The 18,220-nt window shown below is 41.5% G+C and overlaps 2 protein-coding genes across 4 annotated transcripts in view; one reads left to right on the top strand and one right to left on the bottom strand.

Annotated features, from left to right (window-relative positions):
* Positions 1-620: 620 nt before the first annotated feature.
* On the top strand, positions 621-16,201 carry cab39l (calcium binding protein 39-like). The gene is made up of 9 exons (XM_037091344.1): positions 621-634; positions 9,737-9,865; positions 10,330-10,494; positions 10,770-10,888; positions 11,005-11,173; positions 11,977-12,036; positions 12,899-12,964; positions 13,122-13,265; positions 13,401-16,201. The coding sequence occupies exons 2-9, from the start codon at positions 9,764-9,766 to the stop codon at positions 13,578-13,580; spliced, it is 1,005 nt and encodes a 334-aa protein (XP_036947239.1). The 5' UTR covers positions 621-634; positions 9,737-9,763; the 3' UTR covers positions 13,581-16,201.
* Positions 16,202-17,783: 1,582 nt separating this feature from the next.
* Positions 17,784-18,220, bottom strand: part of LOC119015380 (cytidine and dCMP deaminase domain-containing protein 1-like) — a 542,642-nt gene continuing 542,205 nt past the window's right edge. For all 3 annotated transcript variants that reach the window (XR_005073316.1, XR_005073325.1, XR_005073324.1), the window contains one exon: positions 17,784-17,925. The gene's annotated coding sequence lies outside the window, so the exon portion shown is untranslated. The remainder of the gene's footprint in view (positions 17,926-18,220) is intronic.

Here is an 18,220-nt window from a genome sequence, read left to right as displayed (position 1 = left end):
TCTAGATTTAAGTGTGGTGACTTGAATATTAGTTTTGCCTGTCTGAATGGCATATTGTAGAGGGAGACATGAGGCAAGGAGGTTAAAAGGACTCGAAGTGAGAGAATGTGAACGAGACTCATCCGCGGCTGGAAAGATACAGATACGTCAAGTTTGAAACAGGAGACGGACTATTACCGGAAGTGCTCTGTAAAGAAAATTCATCTGTGTGACAGCGCCTTAGTGTGCCACCAGGGAAACTATCGTTTGAACCCATGAATACAGTCAATATGTTCAAGAATATCAACTGTATCAGCTGAAATTACACTTCGCTCTCGCCTCGTCCTCCATTAGTATAAACGGATGAGTGTCCGCGGAGTTTTTATTATGAAAGTTCGTACCGGAAGCGCTCAAGTTTATTCGCGACAGCCTGACGGACGACTGGAAAGCGACCAGATGGGATTCAGCTCTGCCTTCTTAACAGATTCCACACATATTAAATTCTATCGCATACATTTTTAGCGGACTTCCCTGCTCAGGAACAGCCCTGGCGTGACCGCAAGAAGCCTACCTCGGAGGCTCGGCTACGCTGTGAACCGGGACAGGAGCGGCGAAGACACCTAAAGACACCCCACCAAACATATTCCCACTGAAGGTATCATGTCTAGCTCATACTGTCGAGGGGGAATAGCGTGCAGTTATCATAATGGTTTATTATCACCGCCCTTGACAGTCGGTGTAACTTCAGTCGGGGTTTAAAGGTAGAAATGTGTGTTGTTGCGAGACAGGAGAGCCACATAGTGTCTGTTTCATCTGGCTGTTTCTGAAACGATACACACATTTCAGATTAGCTTTGGAAATCTGTCAAACAAAAAGGGAGTTCAGCCCGGAGGCGAGAGGGGTGTAGCCCTGGTAAATCACTCAGTCTGGGACTGTTTATGCGGCCTTATGTGTCACTTACTGCCGTCTGCGCTACAAGCTCTTATTTCTCTGAACGCTCTGGTTCTCGGGAGCTGTAATTCTTCAGAGGAGTAAATGCAGTGAGTGTTTTCTGCGTTTGTTTTTGTCCTCCTTGCTATGTTACTTTAGACGACCAGCGGCAGGCTAGCCCGAATGAAAACAATGCGGCTTCCGGTCACGTATTTCAAAATAAGACCCCGTCAGGCAGCTAGCGCTTCATTTAGATAACAGTTAATCACCAACAATGCTGATTATCGAGTTATCATTTAGGACAGTAATCAGGTAAATGCGCTGTGGTTCACTTTATCACATGTGAAGATATGCAATTTTGTTCTCTGTGATTTTAAAATAAATATATTTGACATTTGAACAGTTGGAGGCACAAATCAAGCAATCTGTAAAACCTGTCAGGAAACTATAATTGGCTTTAAAAAAAAAAAGAAGTAATCTCAAATATTTCGGATCAGATAATTGATGAATTAAAGAAAATCTTGATTGATCCATATTGGAAAAAAGCCTCTTGTTTTTAACTCTGTTACCTTTGTTGATGTTCTATATCTTATAAAAGTGCAACACAGTAATGTTTGACAGCCTCAGTCTAAGTCGGTTTGCAATGCATTGACACAAATGTGTATATATTTAAAATGCTGTCACCTATGTAGGGATTCGTCTCTGATTGCTGACTCATGGGACTGATTTTATGCTGATTTCATCCTTCTCTTGGAATTGCATCAGCTTTTAATGTGAGACATGATGATGGAATAATGACAATGGATTTTACACTCATTGTGTATTTGAGAATGCTTGAACACCTGTAAGTCTTTCAGTTTGATAGCAATCTCGCTGAAGAGTTTCAGCGTCCCATGTTGTTTACAGACTTGTTTTGGAGAAGATGTTATTGATTTATGAATTATTGATTTTTATGTTGGATAGATCTTGTGTATTAAGCTGAATTGATTTGTCAGTTCATCTATTGGTCAAAGAGCAAGACTTGTAGCTTCCACGATGATAAACTGACCATCTTTGTGTGTTGAAAGTTTGGCCAATCAGTGCTTAAGAAGTTCTCAAGCCGCTTTTAATTTGAAAGCAAAGCAGCCTAACATCCGGTGTTCCCTTTATTCCCCTTGACATATAGACAGACCAGCATCAGATACAATAGTGTCTCATATCCTGTCAGGACAGGCCTGTCTGTCACTGTTTCACAGTATTATCTGTTATTCACCCTGCACATCACCACAGCCGGCTATGAAGACCCCTCTTAATAGCCCTGCCAATCAAATTCTTAGGTTAGTGTTTAAGCTGTGGTTGGACTTGGCTTTGGAAGGTAGGCTGCAGAGGTTCCTCCTCACTCAGCTATGATACTATTCATCAAAGCAGCTGGAGATGCAGCAGGTGATGGCCACCCTGACCCAGCCAATAGCACAGAGCCATGACTGAATCTTTATCGATAATGCAGGTTTCTGTTTTCCTCAGTGAAGTGCCTCAGTGTTCTTAGTAATACTGGGTTGCTCCTGCTGCAGTCAAAAAAACGTCCTTTTGTTTTTCGTTCTAAGTCTGGAAAAAAAAAAGGAGTTTTATACATCATTATCAATCTTAGGAATGGACCTGATGCGCTGATGTTTGTCCTTTTGAGGGAGCGTTCCTCTCAGGTTGCCTGGGAGAGGACGACCTCCCTGCAAACGTCAGCAAAGGGAGCGCCCGTTTGGAGTTTGAGACGGGTTGTGATCGGGCATATCCTCATTTCTCTCTCTGGGAGCTGGCTCTGTGTGGTGGGGAAAACAGCAACAAGTCCAGCCGCTTTTTCAAGACAGAATTTAGAACAATCTGGGGTGCTTTTCAGTTGTGTATTTAAAGTGGATCACTGACATCCAAGGCTCTTAAAATGCACACATCTGTAGGTCCTGACTTTCAATCAAGGAGTGCCCAAATCATTCAGTCCAACCTGATATCAGCTTATACCAGCAGTCACCATTTATGCTGAGCGGGTGAGCGTTAGAGGGTTAAATATCATCCTTGCTCCTCCTTAAATGCCGGAATTCCATTTGTATGTGTGTTGTGTTACCCGAAGGGCTGCCTCTGCCTTCCAGATAGTCAAGAAGAAATGCTGTCAAATTAGAGGCAGCCACCTTTCTTCTTTTCTGAAAGGCAGTGCATTCATCACACCGCCGAACGCCTCCGTGACTCAACGAAACAGCTTTGCAAGCATTCCTTTATGCTCTAAAAGGTTTCGAAGGAGTGCACGGACGGAGAGACAAAAGTTTTCAAATGACTAATTAGGCTTTTTCATTTGGTGTTTACATTTTGAGCCTGATAATTAAGGCATGTTTTACATGCTTTCAGCTGCAGAATGCTTCTTATTAATTGGTTGAGTCATGCTGCGGAGAGCGCTCTTCCTGTAATGTTATGTTTCAGGTGCTTTTAGCAGCCCGTGTAAAAGGTAAAAGACTGATTTGTTGTGTTTTGACCGCAGAATGTAAAATCACACCAAGTCTCTCCACAGGCCGATGTCAAACCTGTTTTTAGCGTGAGCCATTGAATGCCCAACTTGTATTCACTACCGCTGTCAGAGTGACACGTAGGTGTGATGGATCACTACCTTGCCACGCTAGAATGACTTTGATTAGTCATCAAACCCAGCCACTAGAAGTGTGGCTCCTTCTTACAGTTACTGGTACTGCAATGTGAAGCTGCAAAAGGCAGCTTTTCTATTTGTGCTGGCAATTGATACATTGGAAACACTTCAAAGTGACCATAATTAAAAAATTATACAAAAATAGTTATTTCACTGTTTCAATGGCAACTGGTGATTATAAGACTTTGTGAATAGTTAATAGATACATCTAATAACATTAGAGGGTAGAGTTATTACGCAATAGCAAAATAAACTTTACAGTCAGTCAGGCAGCTTTAATGCGTGTTGTGTAGGACAGCTTGAATTATTTAGGATGCCCTGAGCGACTGCTCGGCGCAGGTCTGGTAAAGATGGAAGTGAAGGATATATTTTTTGGGGTGTCTTCTTTTGCATTAAGTCCACGTGTCACAGCCAAGGTCGTGTTTAAAGATAATCCAGGAGAAAATGTGCTCACAGCTGAAATATGTCATCATTCTTACATCTCGGCACCAGTCAGGGGAGTTTACCGTGAATATTTGCTGGCAGTGTGAAAGCGATGACTGTCGTGTTTCTGTTGGATTCCAACATAATCTGATTGTCAACATACTTTGATGTGCATGTGTCACAAGACAAGACACATCTTGATGCAATTATAGCGGTTGTGGATAAGGGGGGGTTTTATTGAGCTATGAAGAATTGGTTGACTAATCCTTTAGTCAGTCAGAGAAAAGTGATAGTCCTTTTAATTTGAAAATTGTTCAAGTTAATTTTCAGGCCTAAATGGCTCAGTGGAGGGAACTAACATCTTTATTTGTCTTATCTGATAGCAGACTGAATGTCTTTTGGGTTTGAACGGTTGTTGTTTTGACATGAAAGATTAAAAGAAAATATTTATTGATTAGAACATAATTATCAGTTGTAGAATTTGCATTTATATGATAGATCAGTGATCAGTTAAGTGTAGCTATAGTTGTGAATGACATTTTTCAGTGGCGCAGTTGGTATGAAATCCAATATTTGTGTGTTAAAAGGTTTTTACTTTGACACAGATTTGTTAAAATGAGAATTTATTCTGAAGAATTATAAATATTTGGAGGTTGAGTGCGAGGGCAGAGAGACTTGATATTCTTTATCAGTATTGTAGAAGTATATACAGCAATGATTAAATAAGCATTTCATGTGCTTTGTTTTTATTCTTTATATCTTTATTTAAGGCTATTTTTGGTCTCGCATAATTACAGCTGAAAATGAATATTTGGGGCAATGGGGAGCAGATTTCTCTCATAGATTATACTTGCACAGAGCAGCTAGCAGTGTGTTTAAGCCCAGTGGGCACCAGATTAATTCCATTACATAACATTTAGTCAGTCTTAAGTAGGCTACGAGTGAAAATGAAGGCTTCGCGGTCACCTAGAGCTTAAGCTTTCCTCGACTCACTGAAGAATTATTAGATGATTAAAACTGACCCTTTGAGTATTCTTAAATAATAAGAGACATTTAGCTGCAGCGGGGAGGACGGAGTGGACACATTAGATGTGTTACCTGACACACTAGTCGGATTAAAGTGCACGAGGTCTTGTGCAATACGGCTCTCCTGTTTTGAAAAGCACTTCTTCATTGCCTGCGTATCCTTGGACAAATATTGACCGGACTGCAGCAGCGCAGCGTAATGCAACATGATGATAAAGGGAAACAGAAGCAGCCTTATTGTAGTTTCCCACTATATGTTAGTCACAAACCTCAAATGTGTACTTTACACCCACCCATGTCACATTCTGACATTAACATGGTGGCTGAGTAGACTGAGTAATGATTTGAACTTGTAGAGCACCTCCACAGCCCGCATACTCTCAATGAATCAAATACAGCAGTGAACTAGAATGGCACTCAGTGAGTAATAAGTACTAATAACATGAGAAATATGTAATAAGGCAGAACAGTCCCCTTTAAGTCATATATCAAATATGTGTGCCGCACTTTCTAAGCATAAATTGTCTGATTTGCTGAAACTTAGACCTATGCGTTCACACATTTTGGAAGGGGGAATTGGTTAATATCAAACAGTATTTAATATCTAATTAATGAGGCCCCTGATAGCCAGATCATTGGTCACATATGGTCCATGATATAAGCAAATCTTTGGCAACTGTAACGACCATAGCTGCTCCTATTCATTTTGTTGTAATTTGATTTGGGTAATGGTAATTCAGAATGGCTGGTTACTTTAAAGGAACACTGAATTGAAGGCATTTGAAGAGCACATGTGGTCACATTAATAACACAGTAGAAGAAGTAGAAATATTTGAAATTATGCGATTTGATTAGTTCAATGTGAATCAGCAGTCCGCCCTCTGACCGACGTGTCAGAGTCAAAGCATCAGAAAACATCACCGTAACACACAGAAAAAAAAACTGACCAAGTGTCTTTTTTTTTTTTTAACATCAGAGCTGAGGGAGTAATCGTTCAAATCCATTCCAGTCTATGAAGTTCAGCGCAGAGTCAGTGTTGAGGAAAGTGAATACTCTCAGCTGAGATTTTGTTTCGGTCAGGTGACGCCTTGTGACTCCAGTTTGAGCTGCTTCTTGTTCTTGCAGGGATTTTAGAACCCTGTCATATTTTTTACAAATTCTTTTTTATTTTTTTATTCACAGACTTTTTACTCAGTATCTGAAGATGTTGCACTTTCTAGTTATTTGCTAGGACGGAACTGCAGTTTAATTAACACCGACCTTCATGTTTTGTGCTCCCTACAAATACGTATGCGTGTATGTATTCGTAGCAGCTGTCATGTTGCCCTGTGGTTATCTCCAGTTGGTCATATTTGGGTTTCATGTCATACAATTAGATTTTTTTTTTCTGATTGGGCAAAATTGATGTCATAAATCTCTCGTACAGCTTCAGAGTTTACTGCTTTGTTTGAGATTGCCTGGGGAAATCAGCCGCCCCGCCCAGACTTCCAGCTGCTTTACTGTCACACTTGCAGTTGTGATTTTAAATGCCGCTGATTATGTGGAACCTTGCATCGTGTATTATGGACACTGCACTATATTATTATTATATGCTAGTGTTACAAATTACTGTGCAACATTTAAGTAATGTTGTTCACATTAATAACTGAAGCTCTTTTTTTTTTATAAAGATGAAACATGACATTTGATTAGAGATTATTCCAATATGTAAAACAGATGTATTATGGTAACTATTATTTCTGGTTTATCGAAAGCCCCGACTAATAACACACAGATCCCAGAGAGGTTTTCTGTCTGCGATGGTAATGCGCAGTCGATAGAACCTTTCAACTAAGAATTTTAATTATGGACAAGGCAGCGTTGAAAAGCTCGGAGGGGAATGAATTTGGCTCGCTCCTCCTGCTTGTGTGCGAGCTTAAGAGTACTACAGTGATTTCATGTTGCACCTCTTTAAGCTCCACACTCCTAGTTTATAACAAAGGCTTTCTGTTAACAGGACTAAGAGTCTCCAGCCGACGCTCGCAGCTCTGCGAGGCACACCGTGCTCCGAGCGGAATGCTACTCTACCACGCCTGCAATGACGATTCTAACTTACTGATGTTTGGCAGGTGTTATTCTAGGCCTGCGCGTCATGAGAACAATCTGCGACGAGTGATGACTCATTCAGTGTCGAGATGACGGTATGAATACACGTTGAAGCTCCTCTCTCCATCTTCAGCCTCCTCACCTTGCAGTCATCCACAAATTGACATCAACTGATCTGAGGGCAGCTGAGGTGTTCTCAGCCCGCGTGTCCAAGCTCCATCTGATAGATTAAATGTCAAATTTTTATTTTATTCCGCTCATCATATGCCAGGAAGTCGTTTGTGATGTGTTTACTGTTCGTGTTCACTTTGCGATGACAGTGACAATATGATTTAAAGGTCAGCAACTATTGAAATTTGCACCCAATTTTGTGTCAATCCATTTAGCAGATGTAATGATATTTAAGACAACTGAAAACTTTGATTTTGACATGTAAAATAGGTGAAATGCCTAATTCTGCATGGATTTTTGCTTCATGCAGAAGGATATCATGTGTTCTAGTACTCAGCGTATGCTTTATGGACGCTTTAGCTCCAGCAATGCAACAATGCAAAGTATACTTGGAAGAAGGACGTATAAGAAGGCAATCGAAATTAGATGCTCGAGCTGAAAAGAAACAAGCAAAGGATGGAGCGGATGGAGGTTGTAACGGTGTGGAATGAAGGGAGGGTTATGCCCTTTCACATTCCCAGATGAGGATTAGCAATCACAAGTTCTCTGCCTGTTCCTGACCCGGCCTGGATTGTGAAGGCCGCTGCCGCCTCCTGGATCCCTTTTTTTTTTTTTTTTTTTAAATGCTCACACACCAAATTCTCTCCCTCACACACAGTCAAACGATACCCAGCAGAATGTTTGCCATTTTTCCCCCTCTGGTAAAATATTTGTTAGTCCTCTAACTAACATTGTTGCTCGGACTGAAACCCCTGGACCTGGTGTATCAGTACGCCATACAGCCGCACAGAACACAGTGGCAACCTACATCTGCTGTCACCTTTAATCACTGTTGATAGCCAAACAGGTCACGACTTTCTTACAGTACCGGGGCAAAATACAGCCCGAAGCCTACTTGTTGGATCTGTGGAGTGTATCTTTCACTAGACTTGGCAAGAACAGTGTCAAATATAACTTTGTCACTTTTTAGGTGGGTTCTTTTTAAGGAAACATGTCTTTTAATAAAATAGTCAGAAGTCGTTACAAAAGAGGATTTTCTCTAGCACGTGTATGTAAGAGGTTTCTGGACTATGTCTTGAATGCTCAGTTGTTTTTTTCCGACTAGTTTTGAGTCTCGATCACCTGTGAAATAACTTGGCATGAGATGTGTCATAGTTAAGTCCTGACTAACCACCTCTGAAAACTAATGCAGAACCATGTGAACACGTGCAAGGGGGCTATTTTTGCCAAGTGAACCGAAACGGGTGAAACATTTCAGGAGACATGCGAGGTTCTCAGTACAGCTAATTCCTTCTACGTTGTTGCTGGTATTATGTAATAAATCTATTGTCTTTGACTTCGACTTCGACTCCCCGAGGAGTCTCGTGTCAAAGGGGCTGCAGCTGTCGCTCATGCAGACTAGAGACGACGTTGGAATGTGTCTCTAAGGTGCTAGAGGAATCAGACACACATGGACACACACACACACACACACACACACACACACACACACACACAAACAGTTAGGTCTTGCTCAGCAGCCTTTTGTTGAGTTGTCAGACCAACTAGATGAAGAAGAAAATATTCCAAAAAGTCTTCTTGATTGGTAAATTACTTAATCTCAAACTTGACTTCCTCCTTTATGGTGGACATGACCCCAACTCCTAATGATATTGACTGTTTACACAATAGATATGTGACACATTGTAATATTTTATTGTTGCTGTATTGTATTTGTCGTATTTGAGATAGATGATGCAAGTGTATTGAATGTTATATTTAAAAAGACTCAGTCTTGCCTCTAATGCTTCCCATTTACTGCAAACTTTAAACACTACAATCAATAAACTCAGGCATACTGAGACAGTGGTTTTGTCAATGTTTAAAGGAAAAGTTCACCCCAAAATGAAAATTCAGTCATTGTCATAGTCATATTTTCAATTTGATTTGAGATCTCTGGGCTCCCGGAGACTTGGACTGCACCAGGAGTGTTGTATGGAGCCGTTTCTTTTGTTTTTTTAATTTTCAGTTGCATTCAAAACAAGCCACCATCTGCATCCATTAAAGGATGAATGCTGCAGCGCTGTTTTAAGCCCTGACATGTTTATTTTCAATTATATAATGTTCTTTATAATACATATTTGAATAACAATTCCTAGAACATCACATTTTTTAGCATTGGGACATTTTTTAGATAAACTGGGTCTGATTTCATATCAGTATCAATGTCAGTGTCCATATTGACCTCAAAACCTCAGTATTATTCGGTCTCTCTTGAATAATTAGGTCTTCTAGAAAAGCTGCCGAGCTCTTAAATGTCACAGAAATGATAGGTAGCAAGCAAAGGAAAGTTCCTATTTCTTTCTTCCGATAAAAAGGCCGTCACGAACTGACTCTCGCGGAAAGAAGGAAAACTGACACATCCTGAGTATCATCATTATTCTCCCCTGATGTGCATGTGTGTGCTGCTGTGTTTCCCAGGTCCCGAGGCGAGTGTGTGTCCCCATCATGCCGCTGTTTGGTAAATCCCACAAGAATCCGGCGGACATCGTCAGGACCTTGAAGGAAAACCTGGCCATCCTGGTCAAGCAGGATAAAAAGACGGACAAGGTAGAGGAGGACAGAGTGTTCTGTGTTCCTGTGTTGGTGCATGCGTGTGTGCATGTGTGTGTGTGTGTGTGTGTGCATGAGTGTTCAGGGGCCCAAGGGTGACAGTCCTCTGTGAAATTAGAACATGGAACAGCCTGGCCCTGTCAACTCCTGACACTTCACTGTCAAGGATGGTTTACGCTCTCTCTCTGTCTCTCTCTCTCTCTGTCTCTCTGTCTCTCTCTCTCTCTCTCTCTCTCTCTCTCTCTCTCTCTCTCTCTCTCTCTCTCTCTCTCTCTCTCTCTCTCTCTCTCTCAAGCACATACACACACACACACACACACACTCTAAGTTATCCAAGTACATGCTCACGTCAGTGGCATTTTCCCTTTTCCTCAGATCACTCTTTAATCTGTTTGTTCCGCCATATTTTATTTATCTCCTCATCTTCCATGTTTTTCAACGGTCCCTCTTTTCTCCCGCAGGCGTCTGAGGAGGTGTCCAAGTGTTTAGTTTACATGAAGGAGATCCTGTACGGCAGCAACGATAAGGAGCCTCACACCGAGACGGTGGCCCAGCTGGCCCAGGAGCTGTACAACAGTGGCCTGCTGATCTCGCTGGTAGAAAACCTGCAGGTCATAGACTTCGAGGTGAGGACAGAAGGATAAAGCTTCTTTATATCAGTCCCACATGAATGACACCGCCGCCCCCTTTCTGTCTGCTGTCCTATACGTATGGCGGCACTCATTACTTAATAAAGTATTTCGTACTGTATTTTATCATCTCAGATCAGTGACATTGAGCCGTAGAACAGTACAGCAGTCAATATACACGATAAAAGTAGCACCAAGAATTGTCGAAAATACATCATAAAACAGTGGAAAAGTGCATATTTGTCTAATTTCGTGTGTGTTTGTGTTTTCAGGGGAAGAAGGATGTGTGTCAGATCTTTAACAACATCCTGAGGAGGCAGATCGGGACGAGGAGCCCCACTGTTGAATATTTTGGCTCCCACCAGGAGGTCCTCTTTATACTGCTGAAAGGGTGAGACACACACACACACACACACGCACACACACACACACAGGTACATGTACACGATGTACACAGTTCAGTGGCTGTCAAAAAAGGTGACACAAGTGCTCCGTCTCCATGTGAAGGTACGAGACGCCTCAGGTAGCGTTGAATTGTGGGATTATGCTGAGGGAGTGCATCCGCCACGAGCCGCTCGCCAGGATAGTCCTCCACTCGGATCATTTCCACAGTTTCTTCAACTACGTGGAGATGTCCACCTTCGACATCGCCTCCGACGCCTTCGCCACCTTCAAGGTACCACAGGCCTCCCTGTTCTCGCCAGCAGATAACTAGAAGCTGTAGGAAATATGAACGAAAGTGTGACTTGTGTGTAATATGTCAGGGAATATTTATTATTTTGGTGATCTGGCTCTTTTTAAAATGGATTAGGAGCTTTTTAAGGCAGGTTTAATTTGTGTTTTTGAGGAAAATCCTTAAACTGAAATGAATTATCATCACTTTTTTTTCCTGTCATTTAGCATTGTACCTTAGAAATACATACATTATTTACTTCTAAAGATTTACAGAGAACGTTTTTTTAATTTTATTTTTACTTCAATCCTCCAAGAGTTTCTTATTTTTTTACTTCGTCTCAGACTTTTTTAGTAAGTTGAAACAAAAGGCATTCATATAATCAAAATAAATAAGTAAATTATTAAATTAATTCTTCAAAAATACGTTCAGTTTATATTCAGATATAATGCCACTAAGATAACCCGCTGTTTGTTCATTAGCCTTCACTTTTGCAGACTTTTACCTGTTTAATTGCTGTAGAGGAAGTTGGCATTTCTTGTTTCTTGTTAATAAAGTACAGCCATATCCTGGAATATAAATGCTTAATAATATTTACCTCTATTAGCTGACAGACTTGATGTGTAAATCAGGGTTTGTACAACGTTTTTCATGTTTTCAAGATTAGAAATATGCTTCTATTTAAACATACTTGTTAAAAAATGCTTAATATTCAACATAATCTCCAGTTCCTTCGTGCAGGAACCTTGAAAGTGCTTTAAAAGTGTTTGAATTTTACTCTTGATTTTTCTGTCACTTCTTCACAGGATCTCCTGACAAGACACAAAGCGCTCGTGGCCGAATACCTCGAACAGAACTACGACGCTGTGAGTGCCCTGAGTGTAACACTATAGCTGTACCCCACACGGGGCTTGTCTGGAAAACACATGGTGGATGTTGTCGCTACCACACATGTTAAATGCCAGATTTCCGTGTTGTTTTGAACCAGCGTCGCCACATAGAGCCTGCGTCTTGCCTCCCCCTCCGTCCCTTGACCACAACTCTCACGTAGCTCACGCAGCATTTAGCCACCGAGCGCTATTTGGAAGCGTAAACATAAACACCGCCCGGGACCCCAAGAGAGGCAACGCACGCAGATACACAGACAGATCTGGTATCAGCCACGTCAGTGCTCAATGGCCCAGTCACACATCCAAGAAAAGATCTGTCTCATTGGACGCACTTTGGTCAGGAAGCAAAAAAAAAAAGGAAAAAAAAAAAGAAAGGTTCGACCAAGATGGTTCCTGGAAAACAAGATTAGCAGAAAGTCCTGTTGGTGTCACAGCTTGCGTGGATACAAAGCTCTGCTCTATGTTGTCAGTTTTCCCAGGCAGAGCGGCCCCTTTCATAAACAGGGCCCCCAGAGGCCTCAGGCCAAAGAAAACCGGCACAAAACTGCCTTTTTACCTGGATGTTGTGTGTTGACAGATGTCACTGTGAAGCCTCGTCAGTGGTGCTACAGGCTAAATAGAGTCGATGTAGTCAAGAAGCGGAAGAAAAACTTCAGATCTCCCAAATCATCCACTTATTCCTTGTTTAATGTGTTTTTTTTTTTTTTGTACATTTTGCCAACATCTTTTCCGTGGGGGCAATAATCAAAACCCAACGAGACGTGTTGAACTGCAAGTCTGAAATTCCGCCTCAGACTGTTAGGATGTATCCTAAGGTGTGTTTCTTATGTCACTGCAGGTGTTTGCAGACTACGAGAAGCTGCTGCACTCTGAGAACTACGTCACCAAGAGGCAGTCTCTAAAGGTTCGATTCTGACTCATATGTTCATTTGCAATTGTCAACGCTGGACTGCTTGCCTCAGTCACCCCCTCCCATCATGGGGACTTTATATTACCCCTGAAAATGCCAATTATAACAGTTTCTTTGGGTGTCCATTGTTTTTCTGTCACCTCCACCCCAGCTCCTGGGCGAGCTCTTATTGGACCGACACAACTTCACAGTGATGACGCGCTACATCAGCAAGCCCGAGAATCTCAAGCTGATGATGAATCTGCTAAGAGACAAGAGTCCCAACATCCAGTTTGAGGCCTTCCATGTCTTCAAGGTAAAAAAAAAAACTACAACAAAAAAAACTGTGTCCATACACCGGAAACACTGTGTCATTGAAATAACGAAGGCGTCACGTTTTTATCATGTGAGTAGATAAAACTCAAATTTTTTTTCCTGCCCCTGCTGTCAGGTTTTTGTAGCGAACCCCAACAAGACGCAGCCCATCGTCGACATCCTGCTCAAGAACCAGACCAAGCTCATCGACTTCCTGAGCAACTTCCAGAAGGACCGCACGGACGACGAGCAGTTCAACGACGAGAAGACCTACCTAATCAAACAGATCCGGGATCTGAAGAAACCGGCCTCCTAGAGAAGCGTCCCCCTCCCCGCCCCCTACCCCGACTTTTTATTGATAGGAAGACATACAGTAGAAAAAAAACACATTAACAATAACGGTAATTCTATTTAAAGACAAAAAAAAAATCTTCAAGACGTCTTCATTCTCTCTGTTGCTTCATTTCAACTGTGTGCAAGAGTAGTTCTCGATCACTGATCTTTCTTTTGTAAATTTTTCTCATGAAACCTTTTTTTTCTTCTTTTTTTTTCATCTGTAGCATGTAGTGCCACAACTCATGGTGTTGGAGGCAGCTGATTTGCTCTGCTGGGAGAGCCGGCGGTTAAAAGCTTCGGCTGAAGTGGTCCAGTGGCTGTCGTACAGAACAGACCGGATCTGTTAGTTTCCTCACACACGTCGATTTCTAAGTGTTTCAATGAAGTAGCTGCAAATTAAAAAAAAGAAGTACTTTTTTTTTTTTTTTTAGCTCAACTTGCTTATTTCTCACAGTGTCATGAAAGACAACATAACTTAGCGTTGCCAATTCAACGAGGGAAACGATGGAAGCAGTTTTCTGAAGTCGCGAGCACTATACGGTATATAAATGCTGATCTGTCGCTGATAATAGCTTTCCAATATCACAGAGTTTTGGCAGTCGTTCGGCAGGTCGCTGCAGATGTTATCTTATTGTGTACTGGAGCCTTAAAAGGTGCCGTTTAGAAGTTATTGGATTGTTGAGTCTCATTCTCAGGTCAGCAGATACAAATGCTTTGGTTTGGTGGGTCGGGCTGGACCCCAAAGCCCTAGGCATCGGTATTTGACGTCCCAGAAAGAATCAACCGTCTCCACAATTGCACCATTAAAGGAAGAGTTCACCCCAAAGTCATAAAATCCATATTTTTCCTCTTTCCAAAAACAAGGTTTCTTGAGTGACCAGGTCATGATTTCTGGAAAGAGATGTTTCAAATGTAGTTTTTTTGCGGTTCGAGCACCACAAGCCAAACCCGGTAACTCCCACCAAAACACTGTGCGGTAGCAGATAAGCAGCCCGACACATTAGAGGGAAAATATGTATTTTTGGATTTCGGGGTGAACTGTCCCATTAAGTTTCAGTTCATCCATGACTGGTTATGTTCTCCATCTTCCGGCGTGACCGAAAACGAGATCTGTTTCCCGGTTGAGGCGCGTCCACTCCCAAATAAGCTTGAGTAAGACTGAGAACAAAGAGAGGGACGACTGGTTTTATTCTCTGTCGCCCAAAAATTGCCAAGGACAAGAAGTACCTGTAGGAATATTTGAAAAGTTTGAAATGAAGGGCCTTTTTTTCAAAATTGTATTGTGACATTGGGCTGCTATCGGTACAGTAAGCTTAAATCATTGCGATCACTGGTTCTCTTTGCTGGTGGCTAATAGCACTTTCTGTATGATAAAAATAATAATAATATGATGATTCAAGTGTTTTTTTTTTTTGTTAATCTTAAAATGATCACTGTTTTCTCACTGCTTGATGGTATTTTCTTTTTATATATATATATATATATATATATATATATATATATATATATATATATATATATATAATTTCATTTCCTGTCATGTACAGTTTATGGTTTGCACACCTGAAGCGAGTGTCATTTGCGAGTGAGAACACTGAACACGAACAGGAGGCACCTCGCCGTGTCGAGGCGAGAGGAGAGCACGGCTGTGAAGGCGGCTGTTTTTCTGTTTTTTGTGTCACTCCAATATATTTTTTTTTTCTTTCTGTACTGTAACGAGTGTTCTGAACCGACACGGATCTGATGTTAACACGTGAGAAGAATCAGAGGTGCCTTTTTGGTTTGGTGTTTGTTTTTCCCCCCCCCCTCTCCCTTTGTCTTTTCTTTTTTGTATTTTCATTATCTTTCTAGGGGGAGCTTAATCATTGTGTTAATGAAAATATGATCTGGACAGAACATATTTGTTGTGATTAAGCAGTGAACCTCTTAACTCACTATATTTGAGTTACGCTGTCAAAGGAACATTTTAAACTTTTTTTTTTTTTTTTGCAGCTGATTGGTTGCCCATGTGTACAGACCAGGGGCCACATATTCACTTTGAGTTTGTTGCCAAAAGCCGGGCGGATTCAGTGTGTGAATTACAAACTGTGTCGGCGACAAACATACCTAGAAAGCTTGTTGCAGAGTGAGGCCAAAGTTGACCTGTGACAGGATTTCAATTGTGAAGGATCGTAACTGTGAAAAAAAACAAAAGTTCACCCGAAATTAAAAAAAAAAAAAAAATCTGTCTATTATCTACTCACCTCCCGTTTGAAATACTTCTTAAAACGGTGTTCATTTTGTTTTTGCCCTTTAGCTCTTAAATCGGTACATTCCTCATCGATATCTGACGTGCATCCATTGGCTTACTTGGAGATGTTCAAGCTAATGTTTCCATTCATTGGAGATGAATGAAAAATGACACATCTCTTCAGTCTGAACAGTTTAAAGTAAGTTTAAAGACTAACGTTTGGCTGTCACTTATTCAATGCAGCAAATGTGAACATGTACAAAAGGCAGTAGTGGAGTGCAGTAGGCTGACAGTGACAGTTGTTAACTTGTGAATTGCTCTTCTGCTTTGTCGTTTCATCCGGCATAAAAGAAAAACAGAAAAAAAAAAAATTCCTCCGTGGGGTCGAAAAAATAAAAAAATGATACCAGCTCTTTTGATGTGAAATATACTAACTCTACATCAGACTTTGTCATTTGAGCCAATCTCAACTCCGCCTTTTGGTTTTTTGATTTTGCCTGTTTTTCCAACTTAAACAAAAGAACGACTTCGGTCTCAGCAGATCTCCACATTATCTTCCCAGTGTCCTCTCTGAAAGCAGCCACTTTTACCCCCCCCCCCCCCAACATCGATGCTATTGTACCACATTCACAGCAAATTAAAAAAAAAGGATGGGAATGCACCCTTTGTGTTGTGTGAGTCTGTGCTCATTTGGTGTTGGGTAATAAGTGATGTTGATCCTTCAATTTTTGCATTTTCTCAAAAAACAAAAGCACGTTATGTTTTCTGGCTTGACATTTCTAGGTTTACCGTCTTCCTCTATGATGTCGAAACATTTTAATGGGATTTTAATTGTACATATGACAGATGATCAAATAAGAACAGGTTCCTCGTGCTTAACTCTGAGACAAAACATAAAATAACGACACCCAGGTAAAGCTGTGCAAGCAACTTCCTTCTTTGTTAAGGCTACTTCATGTCACGTTTAATCCAACACATTCATATGACTGTGAAATATAATGATTGCTACAAGTAGAAAAGAGAACTGATGGCTGGCCAATGCCACTGATAATGTTCGGAGTTATGGAAGCTAAATCTAATTTGCTGCAAATGTAGTCAGTTCTGAGGTGGTGGGTTTGATTCTAATAATACTCAGTGAAGGCTGGATGTTGTGGGCTCAAACCCTGGGTAGTTCAGGTGATTTTTAAACCTGATGTCCACAAGAAAGAGTCAAACGGAACATTATGCCCAGCGCATTAGCTCAGCAGGATAAAGAGCTGCTTTGAAAACTGAAGGTTGTGGGTTCAAACCTTGATTGAGTTTTGAAGGCTATTGTCCACCTGTCTGATACTCTACAGGTCAGAGCCTGACTCTTTATGAAGTCACTGCTCAGAGGAAGGAGTGAAAACCTCTGAGAGACTGATTGGATATCACATCCAATTAGCTCAGCAGGGTGAAAGCACGGTTGGAAGCTTTGAGGTCGTGGGTTGGATTCTTGGTTGATTTTTGAGTGTTGAGGTTCAATAGAGTGAAATGTGAAAGAAACAGTGAGCATCAGTCAGATCCAGTAGCTCAGGCTGATAGAAGCCTGCTTAGCAGTTCTGAGGTTGTGGGTTCAAGTCTTGTTTGTGTTTGATTCTTATAAAAGTCCTAAGTTTGAAGTAGGAATTGAAAAGCGGCCAGAGAAGTAGTCGAAGTGCCCGGCGGACTGGTGGAGCAGTGGGTCTGCTCTGTGTTTGTAGCGCGAATAGGCACTCGCACGGGGTTCGATTCTCTGCCGAGCTGGTGTGGCGGGCCTCGGGGAGGAGCTGGGTCTCCTCCCCGGGCTTTGTGAGAGATGGAAGCAGGGGGTTATGAAAAAATGAAGCAAGAGCAGCTGAAGTTTTACTGAAGTTTTACTGAAGTGTGAGGACGTGACAGATTTTGAAGATGTGAGGCAGGATGAAGTCCTTGAGTTGACCCCATTACATAGCATCATGTTTCAAGCAATTTTTATTTGCCATTTCATAATTGGCAAGAAAAGCCATCTGATGACAGTTTCCAGCTTGAGCAGGTCTGAGGCAAAGTCGTTGATGACTTGATGTGCAGAGAGCGCCATTTCCCTGGTGAGCAGCAGCTGGTGACAGAGGAGAGAAGAAACAGGGTGAATGGTTGTTGTGCGTGTGAAGTGGTAAAGTTGTAGTAGAGTGGGAGAAGAAGAGGAAAGGCAACGTGAATAAAAGTTGATGTCTGAGTAGGATACACATCATGTTTAACAGCTCAGCAGGTACCTGGCACTTATACCTGGTATATTAGTAGTATGTAAATGTCTGTTCCAGTAAGAGATTGCACTTGCATATCTTGCATATCTGCATATCCTTGACCTACTTACTAAATACTTAATTGATCCCTGAAGGGAAATTCCTTGCCAT

Source organism: Acanthopagrus latus, chromosome 24 (genome assembly GCF_904848185.1).
Source record: "Acanthopagrus latus isolate v.2019 chromosome 24, fAcaLat1.1, whole genome shotgun sequence".
In the NCBI taxonomy this organism is placed as follows: domain Eukaryota; kingdom Metazoa; phylum Chordata; class Actinopteri; order Spariformes; family Sparidae; genus Acanthopagrus; species Acanthopagrus latus.
The sequence above is the reverse complement of the archived record's forward strand: the minus strand, read 5'-3'. Positions and strand labels throughout refer to the sequence as shown.